The sequence below is a fragment of the Molothrus aeneus genome, unplaced genomic scaffold (genome assembly GCF_037042795.1).
Source record: "Molothrus aeneus isolate 106 unplaced genomic scaffold, BPBGC_Maene_1.0 scaffold_30, whole genome shotgun sequence".
In the NCBI taxonomy this organism is placed as follows: domain Eukaryota; kingdom Metazoa; phylum Chordata; class Aves; order Passeriformes; family Icteridae; genus Molothrus; species Molothrus aeneus.
Genome location: NW_027098964.1, coordinates 2,534,554 through 2,546,638, shown reverse-complemented (window position 1 = coordinate 2,546,638; position 12,085 = coordinate 2,534,554). Strand labels below are relative to the sequence as shown.

General features: G+C 64.5%; 2 protein-coding genes across 2 annotated transcripts; one reads left to right on the top strand and one right to left on the bottom strand.

Annotated features, from left to right (window-relative positions):
• The first annotated feature begins 3,617 nt into the window (after window positions 1-3,617).
• On the top strand, window positions 3,618-8,993 carry RCE1 (Ras converting CAAX endopeptidase 1). The gene is made up of 8 exons (XM_066570559.1): window positions 3,618-3,790; window positions 4,299-4,401; window positions 4,501-4,584; window positions 5,248-5,326; window positions 6,241-6,408; window positions 7,272-7,343; window positions 7,587-7,649; window positions 8,686-8,993. Exons 1-8 carry the CDS (start codon window positions 3,618-3,620, stop codon window positions 8,895-8,897), a joined length of 954 nt encoding a protein of 317 aa, XP_066426656.1. The 3' UTR covers window positions 8,898-8,993.
• A 569-nt stretch (window positions 8,994-9,562) lies between these two features.
• ZBTB3 (zinc finger and BTB domain containing 3) lies at window positions 9,563-11,606 on the bottom strand. The gene has a single exon (XM_066570566.1). The coding sequence runs from the start codon at window positions 11,179-11,181 to the stop codon at window positions 10,069-10,071; it is 1,113 nt and encodes a 370-aa protein (XP_066426663.1). The 5' UTR covers window positions 11,182-11,606; the 3' UTR covers window positions 9,563-10,068.
• Between the last annotated feature and the right edge of the window lie 479 nt (window positions 11,607-12,085).

Genomic DNA, 12,085 nt, shown 5'->3' with positions numbered 1-12,085 from the left:
GGAGGGATTGGGATGGACTGGGATTGGACTGGGGGGGACTGGGATGGACTGGGATGGACTGGGGGGGACTGGGGGGGACTGGGGGGGATTGGGGGGCACTGGGATGGACTGGGGGGTACTGGGATGGACTGGGGGGGACTGGGATGGACTGGGATGGGACTGGGATGGACTGGGGGGGATTGGGATGGGACTGGGATGGACTGGGAGGGACTGGGGGGGACTGGGATGGGACTGGGATGGGACAGGGATTGGGATGGGATTGGGATGGGATTGGGATGGGATTGAGGGGACTCAGACAGGACTGGAATGAACTGGGATGAACTGGGACAGGTCAGAACAGAGAGAGATAAACTGGGATGGGGCACGGGGGTAGTACAGAGTCAAACTGGGATGAACTGGGATGGGGCAGGGGTAGGTCTGGGATAGATTGATCCGGACCAGTCCAGACTGGTCTGTACTGATCCAAACTGGTCCGAACTGGTCCATACTGGTCCATACTGGTCCGTACTGGTCCGAACTGGTCCATACTGGTCCATACTGGTCCATACTGGTCCGTACTGGTCCGAACTGGTCCATACTGGTCCATACTGGTCCATACTGGTCCGTACTGGTCCGAACTGGTCCATACTGGTCCATACTGGTCCGTCCCCCCCAGGCCGCCCTGCAGCCGCCTCCGGCCGTGCCCGGGGCCGCCGCTGCCGCTGCCGGTGCCGCCCCCGCTGGCGGCCGCGGGATTCGGGGGGGACCTGGAGCTGCTCCCGGTCTGCGCCCTCGGGACCCCCCCCGGGCAGGGACCCCCCCTCAGCCGAGTGCAGATATCCGGGCTGGGGGCACCGGGGGGTTTGGGGGGCAATTCGGGGTGGCTGGGGTGGGATTTGGGGTGTTTGGGGTGGGATTTGGGGTGTTTGTGGGGGTGTTTGGGGGAGATTTGGGGTCCTGGGGTGGGATTTGGGGTGCTCAGGGTGGGACTTGGGGCGGTTTGGGGGAGGATTTGGGGTGTTTGTGGGGGTTTTGAGGAACCTGAGCGGGTTTAGGTGTGCCCAGGGTGGGATTTGGGGTGGTTTGGGGGGACTTGGGGTCCTGGGGTGGGATTTGGGGTGCCCAGAAGGGGTCTCAGAGTGCCCAGGGGGAGTTTTGGGTTATCCAGGGGGGTCTCAGGGTGCTGCAGGGGAGGAAATTCGGGTTCCCTGATGGATCTCAGGATGCCCAGGTGGGATTTGGGGTTCTGGGGGATTTTGGGGGGCTCCATCCCCCCCCGTTGTTCTCCTTGACCTCCCCACCTTTACCTGTTCGACCCCGCGGGGGTCCCCGTGCCCCCCCCGGCCCCCCCAACCCTGCGGGACCCCTCTGTGCTGGGGGACTGGGGGGGCTTCGGCCTGGCTGCAACGCCCCTGCACCCCAAAACCCCCCCGGACCCCAAAACCCCCCCGGACCCCCGAGGCTCCAGTGAGGATGAGGAAGGTCTGTGGAGTTCCTGGGTTTTTTGGGGGGAATTTCAGGGGGAATTTCGGGGTTCCCCCTCTCTCAGCCCCCCTGTGTTGTCCCTACAGAGCCGGTGCCCCCCGATGTCACCTTTGGGGTGCGCTGGGACCCCCCCGAGGGGGATGGGGACCCCCAAATTTCCCCCGAGGGGGACCCCAAAACCCTCCTGGTTTTCCTCTTCCTGCGGCACCGGGACCCCTTTGGGGGGTACGACACAGGTAAGGGGGGGGGGGGGGCCCGATTTTGGGCTGTCCCCAAATTTTGGGGGTGTCCCCGTGGCTCCAGAAGGTCCCCAAATTTTCGAGCTGTCCCTGAGCTCTTGGGCTGTCCCCAAGTTCTGTGAGGTCTCCTCATGACTTTGGGGGTGTCCCTGTGGGCCGTCCCCAAGATTTTGGGGGTGTCCCCACGGTTTTGGGGTGCCCCCCTCCCTCAGACCCTCCATTCCAGCTCAGCCCCCGAGCTGGGCTGACCCCAAAATTTGGGAGCTGACCCCAAGGTTTAGGGGGTGACCCCAAGGTTTGGGGACATCCCCATGGCTTAGGGGTTATCCCCGTGGTTCAGGGGGGTCCCCCCGCTCCGGGGGGGGGTCCCCACAGTTCGAGGACCCCCCCCCAAAATCCGGGGTCCCCTCCCCAGGGATGCGGCGGCTGCTGCTGGCCCAGCTGGAGCCCACGCTGCGCCTCGGCCGCCCCGCGCTGGCCCGGGGGCTCCAGAACCTCCTGCGCCCCCTCCTGGCGGGGCTGCACCGCCAGCACCAGGTGGGTGCGGGACTTTGGGGTCCCCCCGACCCCCCCAAAGCCCCCGTGACCCCCCAAATTCCCCCCTGCAGGCCCAGCAGAGCGTGGCCCGAGCCCAGGCCCTGGCGGTGGCCGCGGTGACGGCCGTGGTGGCCGCCAGCTCCAGCGGCCGCTTCCGCAGCGCCTGCCTGGGCGCCCTGCAGGTTTGGGGGTTCGGGGGGGTCCCCTCGGGGCTGGGGGGGGGGGTTTGGGGGTGTCCCCAGTGTCACCGTGTCCCCCCACCCCACCAGGTGCAGGACACGCCGGCCCTGGCGGTGGCCGCGCGCTGCAGATGGGCCGAGGTCTCGCGCCGGCCGGGGCTGCCCCGCGGGGGTGAGGGGGAAATGGGGGGTGGGGGGTCCCCAGAATCCCCCCCGGGCACTGAACGCCCCCTCCTGTGCTCCACAGGGACACCCCAAAAGCAGCGCCGGGGAAGGAGGGAGGAGCAGCAGCAGCAGGAGGAGGAGGAGGAGGAGGAAGGGCACTGGAGCAGCCAGGGCCAGGTGAGGTTTGGGGGTCCCTCCCTCCTCTGGGGACCCCCAGGACCCTCCCAGTAACCCCCAGGACCCCCCAACTGCAGGACCCCGACGAGTGGACACCCTGAGGGACAGGACAGAGCCCCCTCCCATCCCAGTGCTCCCAGTTCACCCAGTCCTGCCTCATCCCAGTTACGCCAGTTGGCCCCAGTTCCTTTCATGGGTTTCATTTCCTCCAGTCCTCCCAGTCAGTCCCAGTTCTCCCAGTTCATGTTGATTGTCCTCATCGATCCCAGTTCTCCCACCAGTCCCAGTTCACGCAGTCACTCCCAGTTCCCCCAGTGCTCCCAGTTTCCCACAGTTACTCCCCGTTATCCCAGTCATTCCTGGTCTCTCCTGTTCATCCCAGTCCCTCTCAGACCATCCCAGTTTCTCTGTCCCCCCCAGTCCCTCCCAGTTTCCCAGTCCATCCCAGTCCCTCTTAATTTCCCAGTCCATCCCAGTTTCCCTGTCCCCTCCAGTCCATCCCAGTTTCTCCCAGATCATCCCAGTCCCCCCCAGTTTCTCCCAGTCCCCCCCAGTTTCGCCCAGTCCCCCCTAGTTTCCCAGTCCATCCCATTTTCCCAGTCCATCCCAGTTTCTCCCAGTCCTCCCAGTTTCCCACCCACCCCCATCACCCCGCCCCTCACGGCCGTCCCTCCTCATTTACATAACCGCACCCACCACCCTAAGCCCCGCCCACGCGGCTCAATAGCCCCGCCCTTGTCCCGCCCCTCGTCCCGCCCCAGCACAGGCCCCCTCAGCGCAGACCCCGCCCCCGTCCCGCCCCTCACCCCGCCCCCCGCGCCGGCCCCGCCCCTCCCGCTTAGGCCCCGCCCCCGCCATGGCGGCCCCGCAGCCCCCCGGTTCCCTCTGGGCCGGGCCGGGGTCGGGAGCGGCCCCCGGAGGCACCGGAGCCGCCCGGGCCGGGCCGTGCTGGGCCGCCGTGCTCGGCTGCCTCAGCCTGGCCTGCTCCTACGTGGGGAGCCTGTACGTGTGGGGCAGCCCCCTGCCCAGGTACGGCGGGGCGGCTCGGGCCGATTTGGGGACCGGAGAGGGGTCTGAGGGCTCTGAGGGGCACCTACGGGGAAATTGGGGTGTCTGGGGGGCGATCTGGGGGGGATTCGGGAGGTTTGAGGGGGATCTGGGGGGTCTGGGGGAAACTTGGGGGGGATTCGGGGGGTTTGGGTGGGATTTGGTGAGATCCGGGGGGGATTTGGGTGCCTGGGGGCGAGCACGGTGGGTCAGGGAGGGATCTGAGGGGTCTGCAGGGGAATTGGGGTGTCTGGAGGGGATTTAGGGGGTTTGGGGTGGATTTGGGGGAAACTGGGGGGTCTGGGGTCCCTTGGTGGGGGAGGGTCTCTGCTCCTTGGGGTGTCCATGGGGTTGGGACAGGCCCTTGTGTGTTTTGGGCGGATTTTGGGTGCATAAGGAGGGGCTGGGGGGGTCTCTCAGTGCCTGGGGGTGTCGGGGGGGATCCCGGGGGGGATTTTGGGGTGCAGACCCCCCCGGGCCCCCTCCCCAGGGACCACCCCTCGGTGATCAAGCGTCGCTTCACGAGCGTCCTGGTGGTGTCGGGGCTGTCCCCAGCCCTGGTGTGGCTCTGGAAGGAGCTCACGGGGGTCAAGGTGAGCTCAGGGGGGTCCCCAAAAACCGAGGGGGGGTCTCGGAGCCCCCCCCAGACCACGCTGACCCCCCCCCATTTCCATTTCCCGCCCCCCCCCCAGGCTGACACCCCCCTGCCCGCGCTGCTGGGGCTGCGCCTCGAGGGGCTGGTCCCGGCCACGCTGCTGCCTCTGCTGCTCACCATGGTGGGTCTGGGGGGGACTGCGAGCCCCAAAAGCCTCCCCGGGGGGTCCCCAAAATCCCCCTGAACCCGCAGGACCCCGCCCAGGATTTATTGGATGCCCCCCACCCCAAATGCTCTGCCTGGGCCTTTCATGTGCGGTGGGGATGGGAGGGCTTGGGACACCCCTTGGACCCCCCAAATCCACTCAGGACGCCCCAAAATCCACTCAGGACCCCCCCAAATCCACTCAGGACCCCCCCAAATCCACTCAGGACCCCCCCAGACCCATTCAGGACCCCCTTAAGGACCCCCAAAATCCCCCTGACTCCCAGGACCCCCCCCAGAATTTATTGAGCTTCCCCCCCTCAAGTGCTTTTCCTGGGCCTTTCATGTGTGGTGGGTGTGGGAGGGCTTGGACCCCCAAAATCCCCTCAGGACCCCCAAAAATCCCCTCAGGACCCCCCAAAATCCCCTCAGGACCCCCCTAGGGACCCCCAAAATCCCCCTGACCTTCAGGATCCCCCCAAAATTCACTGACCCCCCCAGATCTGGCTCACCAGGGAGGGTGTGGGACCCCCCCCAAAATTCCTCTGGGACCCCCCAAAACCTCTCTGGGACCCCCCAAAACCCACTAAGGAACCCCCAAAACTCTCCCTGACCCCCCCAAACCCCCCTGCCCCCCCAGATCCTGTTCCTGGGCCCTCTGATCCAGCTGTCCATGGACTGTCCCTGGCGCTGGCTCGATGGCATCAGGGTGGCCCTGGGTAAGGGGGGACAATTTGGGGAGGGGGCGCCAATTTGGGGGGTCAGGAATTGGGGTTTGGGGGGGGCTGGGGGTCCCCAATACAGGGAGTGGAATTGGGGGGGATGAGGGGGTGAAATGAGGGAGTTTTGGGGGGCGTTGGGGTTTTTATTGGGTTTGGGGAGCCTCTGGGAATCTGGGATTTTGGGGTCAGTTCTGTGGGATTTTGGGCTCAGTTCTGTGGGATTTTGGGGCTCAGTTCTGTGGGATTTTGGGGCTCAGTTCCGTGGGATTTTGGGGTCAGTTCTGTGGGATTTTGGGGTCAATTTAATGGGATTTTGGGGTCAATTTGATGGGATTTTGGGGATCATTCTCTGGGATTTTGGGGATCAGTTTTATGGGATTTTGGAGCTCAGTTCTGTGGGATTTTGGGGCACAATTTTATGGGATTTTGGGCTCAGTTCTGTGGCATTTTGGGGCTCAGTTTTATGGGATTTTGGGGTCAGTTTTATGGGATTTTTGGGCTGAGTTTTATGGGATTTTGGGGTCAGTTCTGTGGGATTTTTGGGATCAATTCTATGGGATTTTGGGGATCGATTCCATGGGATTTTGGGGCTCAGTTTTATGGGATTTTGGGGCTCAGTTCTGTGGGATTTTTGGTGCATGGGCTGTGGAACCAGGGGTGGATTTTTTTGGGGGGTTTTTGGGATTTTTTGGGGTTTGTCGTGTTTGGGATTTTGGGGCTCAGCTCTGTGGGGTTTTTGGGGCTCATTTTTATGGGATTTTGGCGCTCAGCTCTGTGGGATTTTGGGGCTCAGTTTCATGGGGTTTTGGGGCTCAGTTCTGTGGGATTTTGGGGTCAGTTTTATGGGATTTTGGGGCTCAGTTTAATGGGGTTTTGGGGCTCAGCTCTGTGGGGTTTTTGGGGTCCCCCAGACCCGCGGGTGTGGGCGCTGTGCCTGGGGGACGTGCGCTGGCTGCGGAACCAGGTGGTGGCACCTCTGACAGAGGAGTTGGTGTTCAGGGCCTGCATGCTGCCCATGCTGGTGCCCTGCACGGGGCCCGGCCCCGCCGTGCTGGCCTGCCCCCTCTTCTTTGGGGTCGGTGAGTGGAACCCTAAAATATCCTAAAAATACCCTAAAATATCCCTGCCCCCTCTTCTTTGGGGTCGGTGAGTGGAACCCTAAAATATCCCCAAAACACCCTAAAATATCCCTGCCCCCTCTTCTTTGGGGTCGGTGAGTGGAACCCTAAAATATCCCAAAATACCCCAAAAACCCACCCCAAAACCTGATCAATATTGGCCTGCCCCCTCTTTTTTGGGGTCGGTGAGTGGAACCCTAAAATCTCCTAAAAATACCCTAAAATATCCCTGCTCCCTCTTCTTTGGAGTCGGTGAGTGGAACCCTAAAATACCCCAAAATATCCCAAAAACCCACCCCAAAACCTGATCAATATTGGCCTGCCCCCTCTTCTTTGGGGTCAGTGAGTGGAACTTTAAAATATCCCAAAAATACCCTAAAATACCCCAAAAATACTCTAAAATACTCCTCCCCATGCTGGTCTGCCCCCTGTTCTTTCTGGTCAGTGAGTGCAACCCTAAAATACCCCAAAACCCACCCCAAAACCCCCCTATTATTGGCCTGCCCCCTCTTCTTTGGGGTTGGTAAGTGAAACCCTAAAAACGCCCCAAACCAGTTCCCAAGTTCCCAATGCTGGGGTGTCCTTGGTTCTTTGGGGTTGGTGACTGAAACCCCCAAAATATCCCAAAACCCACCCCAAAACGCCCCCATACTGACCTGCCCCCTGTTCCTTGGGGTGCGTGAGTGGGACCCCAAAATAACCCCAAAATCCCCCCAAAACTCCCACTGACTCCCCCTCCCCTGCACCCCTGAATGCCCCCTGATCCTCCCAAAAACCCCAAACCCCCCAAACCCCCCCAAAACCCCCAAATCCTGCTCCCCCAGCCCATTTCCACCACGTGATTGAGCAGCTCCGCTTCCGCCACGGCTCCGTGGGCAGCATCTTCATGGCAGCAGGTGAGGGGGGCCTGGGGGGAATTTTGGGGGGTCCTGAGGGAGTTTGGGGTGTCCAGGGTGGGATTTGGGGTGCCCAGGGTGGGATTTGGGGTGCCCAGGATGAGATTTGGGGTGCCCAGGGTGGGATTTTTGGGGCCAGTGGGGCTCTTGTGGTGCCTCTGAGCCTCTGCCAGGGGTGGGGGGGTGGATTTGGGGGTCCTGGGGGATTTTGGGGTGCCCCTGACCCCCCTTTTCCACCCCCAGCATTCCAGTTCTCCTACACGGCCGTGTTCGGGGCCTACACGGCCTTCCTGTTCCTCAGGACCGGTGGGTTTGGGGGGCCCGGGGGGGGTTTGGGGGGGCCCAGTCCCCGTGTCCCTGTCCCCAGGTGTGTTTGGGGTTCCCATCCCCATTTCCCCCCATCCCCAGGTGTGTTTGGGGTTCCCATCCCCATTTCCCCCCATCCCCAGGTGTTTTATTTGGGGTTCCCATCCCCATTTCCCCATCCCCAGGTGTTTTATTTGGTGTCCCCAATCCCCATTTCCCCATCCCCAGGTGTTTTATTTGGGGTCCCCAATCCCCATTTCCCCATCCCCAGCTGTTTTTGGGGTTCCCCAATCCCCATTTCCCCATCTCCAGGTGTGTTTGGTGTCCCCAATCCCCATTTCCCCCTGTCCCCAGCTGTTTTTGGTGTCCCCAATCCCCATTTCCCGCTGTCCCCAGGTGTTTTTTGTGTCCCCAATCCCCATTTCCCGCTGTCCCCAGGTGTTTTATTTGATGTCCCCAATCCCCATTTCCCCATCCCCAGGTGTTTTATTTGGTGTCCCCAATCCCCATTTCCCGCTGTCCCCAGCTGTTTTTGGGGTTCCCATCCCCATTTCCCCATCCCCAGGTGTTTTTGGTGTCCCCAATCCCCATTTCCCCCCATCCCCAGGTGTTTTATTTGGTGTCCCCAATCCCCATTTCCCCATCCCCAGGTGTTTTTGGTGTCCCCAATCCCCATTTCCCCATCCCCAGGTGTTTTATTTGGTGTCCCCAATCCCCATTTCCCGCTGTCCCCAGGTGTTTTTGGGGTTCCCATCCCCATTTCCCGCTGTCCCCAGGTGTTTTATTTGATGTCCCCAATCCCCATTTCCCCATCCCCAGGTGTTTTATTTGGTGTCCCCAATCCCCATTTCCCGCTGTCCCCAGCTGTTTTTGGTGTCCCCAATCCCCATTTCCCGCTGTCCCCAGGTGTTTTATTTGATGTCCCCAATCCCCATTCCCCCATCCCCCGGTGTGTTTGGTGTCCCCAATCCCCATTTCCCGCTGTCCCCAGGTGTTTTATTTGGTGTCCCCAATCCCCATTTCCCGCTGTCCCCAGGTCACCTGGCGGGGCCGGTCCTGTGCCACTCCTTCTGTAACTCCATGGGGTTCCCGGCGCTGGGCGCGGCCCTGGGGCACCCGCGGCGCCGGGCGCTGCTCCCCGCGTACCTGCTGGGGGTTCTGGGCTTTCTGCTGCTGCTGCACCCCCTGACCGAGCCCGCCTTCTTCGGGGCGCGCCCCCCGTGCCGCGACCGCCCCGCCTGCTCCTGACACGGGCGGGGGGCGCCCGCCCCTCCCCAAAACCCCCCCTTTTTATAGGAGCCGCCGCACAGAGTCTATTTTTGTGATTAAAGTGGTTTAAGGCTTTGTGGGGCGTGCTGGGATGGACTGGGATGGACTGGGATGGGAATGGGGGGACTGGGATGGGAGTGGGGGGGACTGGGATGGGAGTGGGGGGGACTGGGATGGGAATAGGGGGAACGGGGGGGTCTGGGATGGGAATGGGAGGGACTGGGATGGGAATGGGGGGGACTGGGATGGGAGTGGGGGGGACTGGGATGGGAGTGGGGGGGACTGGGATGGGACTGGGGGGGCTGGGATGGGAATGGGGGGGACTGGGATGGGACTGGGGGGGCTGGGATGGGAATGGGGGGGACTGGGATGGGAATGGGGGGGATTGGGATGGGAGTGGGAGGGACTGGGATGGGAGTGGGGGGGATGGGGGGGTCTGGGATGGGAATGGGGGGGACTGGGATGGGTTTAGGGGAACTGGGAGGGATTGGGATGGGTTTAGGGGAACTGGGAAGGTTTAGGGGAACTGGGAAGGATTGGGATGGGTTTAGGGGAACTGGGAGGGAATGGAAGGGGCCTGGGAATGACCGTGATGGACTGGAAGGGGAACAGAAGCGACTGGGACGAACTGGGACGGCACCGAGTGGGGTTTGGGGTAACGCCGAGGTCCTCCCGGCCGCCGGGGGGCGCTGTCACGCTGGGCCACGCCCCCTCAAGCACCGCCCGTGTCCAGCGTCGCTTTATTCGCGCGTGACCCCCGTACACCCGCGCGAGGCCACGCCCCCACCGCGAGGCCACGCCCCCGCGTCCCTCCGGTTCCCCCGGGACGGGGTCGCGGTCCCGGTCACAGCCGGTGTCACAATCCCGGGGGTCCCGCTCAGGGCAGGTGTCCCCATCCCGCTGGCTCAGCTCAGGACGGCACGGGTGTCGCAGTCCCGGTGGTGGCCCCGGTGACAGCAGTTGTCCGAATCCCGGTGTCCCCGGTGAGAGCGGCCGTCCCCATCCCGGTGTCCCCGCTCAGAGCATTGTCCCCATCCCGGTGTCCCCGGTGACAGCAGCTGTCCCCATCCCGCTGTCCCCATCCAAGCCCCGCCGCCGGCTCGGCTCGGCTCGGCTCGCTCCGTGCCGGTGCCCCGGGCGGCTGCGGCGGTCAGGGCGGGTTGTCGCCGTCGCGGGCGGGGTCGCGGTGGCCGCGGGCGGGCCCGCCGTGGCTGTGCGCCTTGCGGACGTGCCGGTACAGGTCCCCGGACTGCGTGTACGAGCGCAGGCAGTGGCGGCACTCGTACGGCCGCTCGCGGGTGTGCACGGTGGCGTGGCGCCGCAGCGTGTACGAGCACGAGAACGTTTTCCCGCACGTCGGACACGTCGGGGCCTCCTCGGCGAACAGCCCGAAGCTCCCGCGGGGCTCCAGCGGCGCCAGGAACAGCGGCTCCCGCAGCCCCCCCAGCGCCCCCGGGCCCAGCGCCGCCCCCTCCCCGAATTGCGCCGCTCGGGCCGGGGCTGGAGGCGGCGGCGGCGGCGGGGGAGGGGGCGCGGGGGGGCGGCGGGCGCCGTCGGGCTCCTCGTCCGAGATCACGATGGCCTCGGCCTTGATGGGGACGGGGGGCGCGGCCCAGGGACCCCCGCCCGCGGACGGAAGGGGGGGAGCGGCGGCAGCGGCAGCTCCGGGCCCCGGCGCGGCCTCGCTGGAGCTGCTGGGGCTGGGCGGGGGTCGCTCTGCCCCGACCCCCACCCCGGGCTGGGTCGTGTCGGCCGCGTCCACCAGCGGCGGCTCCGGCGCCTCCTCGGGGAGCGGCTGCGGGGGCTGCGGCGGGGGCTGCGGCGGGGGCGGGCTGGGCGCGTCCTCCTCTTCCTCCTCTTCCTCCCGCTTGGTGCTGTCGGCCTCGGCGGGGCCCCGCGCCTGCAGCTTCTTCTTGCACAGCTTGACCACGTCGTTCATGTGCAGGTAGGAGGCGGCGGCCAGCACGTCCTCCAGCGGCGCCGCCAGCGCCAGCCGCCCCTCGTACATGAACTCCAGCAGCAGCGCGAAGGCCGGGGCGGTGACGATGTCGCTGTTCAGGGCCACCACGGCGCCCCGGGCTCCTCCCGCGCCGCCCGGCTCGGCGTAGCACAGGTGGAAGAAGGAGCTGCAGGCGGCCAGCACGGCGCGGTGCGCGGGGAAGGGCGCGGTGCCCACCAGCACCGTGCAGTCGCACAGGATCCCCCGGGAGCGCTGCTCGCGCAGCCCCCGCAGCAGCTGCCGGCTGTGCTCGGGGAACTCCATCGGGCTGCGGGAAATGAGGGAAAAACGGGGGGAAATGGGCAATCAATCAGTGCTCCGGGAACTCCATCGGGCTGGAGAGGGAAAAATGGGGAAAGCCAGGAAAAATGGGGAGTCAGTGCTCGGGGAACTCCACCGGGCTGGGGGTGATGGAACTGAGGAAGGGGGAACGAGAGCGGTTTAGGATTCCGGGGGGCGGAGGGGACACACGGGGCTGGCGCAGCCGGGCAATCCCAGTGCGGCCCAGTCCATCCCAGCCCATCCCAGTGTCCCCCCCTCAGCCAATCCCAGTCCGGCCCTGTCACCCATCGCGTCCCAGGCAATCCCAGAGGGGCCCATCCCAGTCAATCCCGGCGAGCCCCAGTCCATCCCAGCACGGCCCCACACGTCCCGCTCGGCCCCAATTGGTCCCAGTTTGTCCCAGTTTGTCCCAGTTCCCCCCCAGCGCCCCCGGCCCAGCTCACCACAAAGCCGCGGCCTGCTGACGCCCCGCCTCCCCGCGCTGATTGGCAGTCCTGGCGTGCCCGCCACTCCGCTCTCATTGGTTAATTTACCTGTCAGTCAATGTGACCGGGCCGAGCAGGTCAGAGACGTTTGTTGATTGGCTGTTATTGCCGCCACTCAGGAATACGCGCTGATGATTGGCTCTTCGGAAAAGGACGGGCCGCGGTCGCCGGGGCGGAGGTTGCCATGAGCGTGGAGGCGGGGCGTTGCCACGGAAGCCCTCGGGGGCGGGGCACCGGCTGAAAGCAGCATTTTGATTGGACATGATGGGGTGTCAGTCAGCGTTCCCGCGCTTTCATTGGGTTTCCGTCCTGCCCTCACGGTGCGTTCCCACCTCTTCCCGGAGCCGCGCTCTGATTGGTTTGCGCTGACATCGCTCAAGCCTCGCACGCGAATCACAACA

Bases quoted from the DNA above. Each gene is read 5' to 3' on its own strand.
- ZBTB3 (XM_066570566.1), bottom strand. From the start codon at position 11,181: ATGGAGTTCCCCGAGCACAGCCGGCAGCTGCTGCGGGGGCTGCGCGAG.
- RCE1 (XM_066570559.1), top strand. From the start codon at position 3,618: ATGGCGGCCCCGCAGCCCCCCGGTTCCCTCTGGGCCGGGCCGGGGTCG. The intron at 5,327-6,240 runs GTAAGGGGGGAC...GGGGTCCCCCAG, and splicing joins TGGCATCAGGGTGGCCCTGG to ACCCGCGGGTGTGGGCGCTG. The intron at 7,650-8,685 runs GTGGGTTTGGGG...CGCTGTCCCCAG, and splicing joins CTTCCTGTTCCTCAGGACCG to GTCACCTGGCGGGGCCGGTC.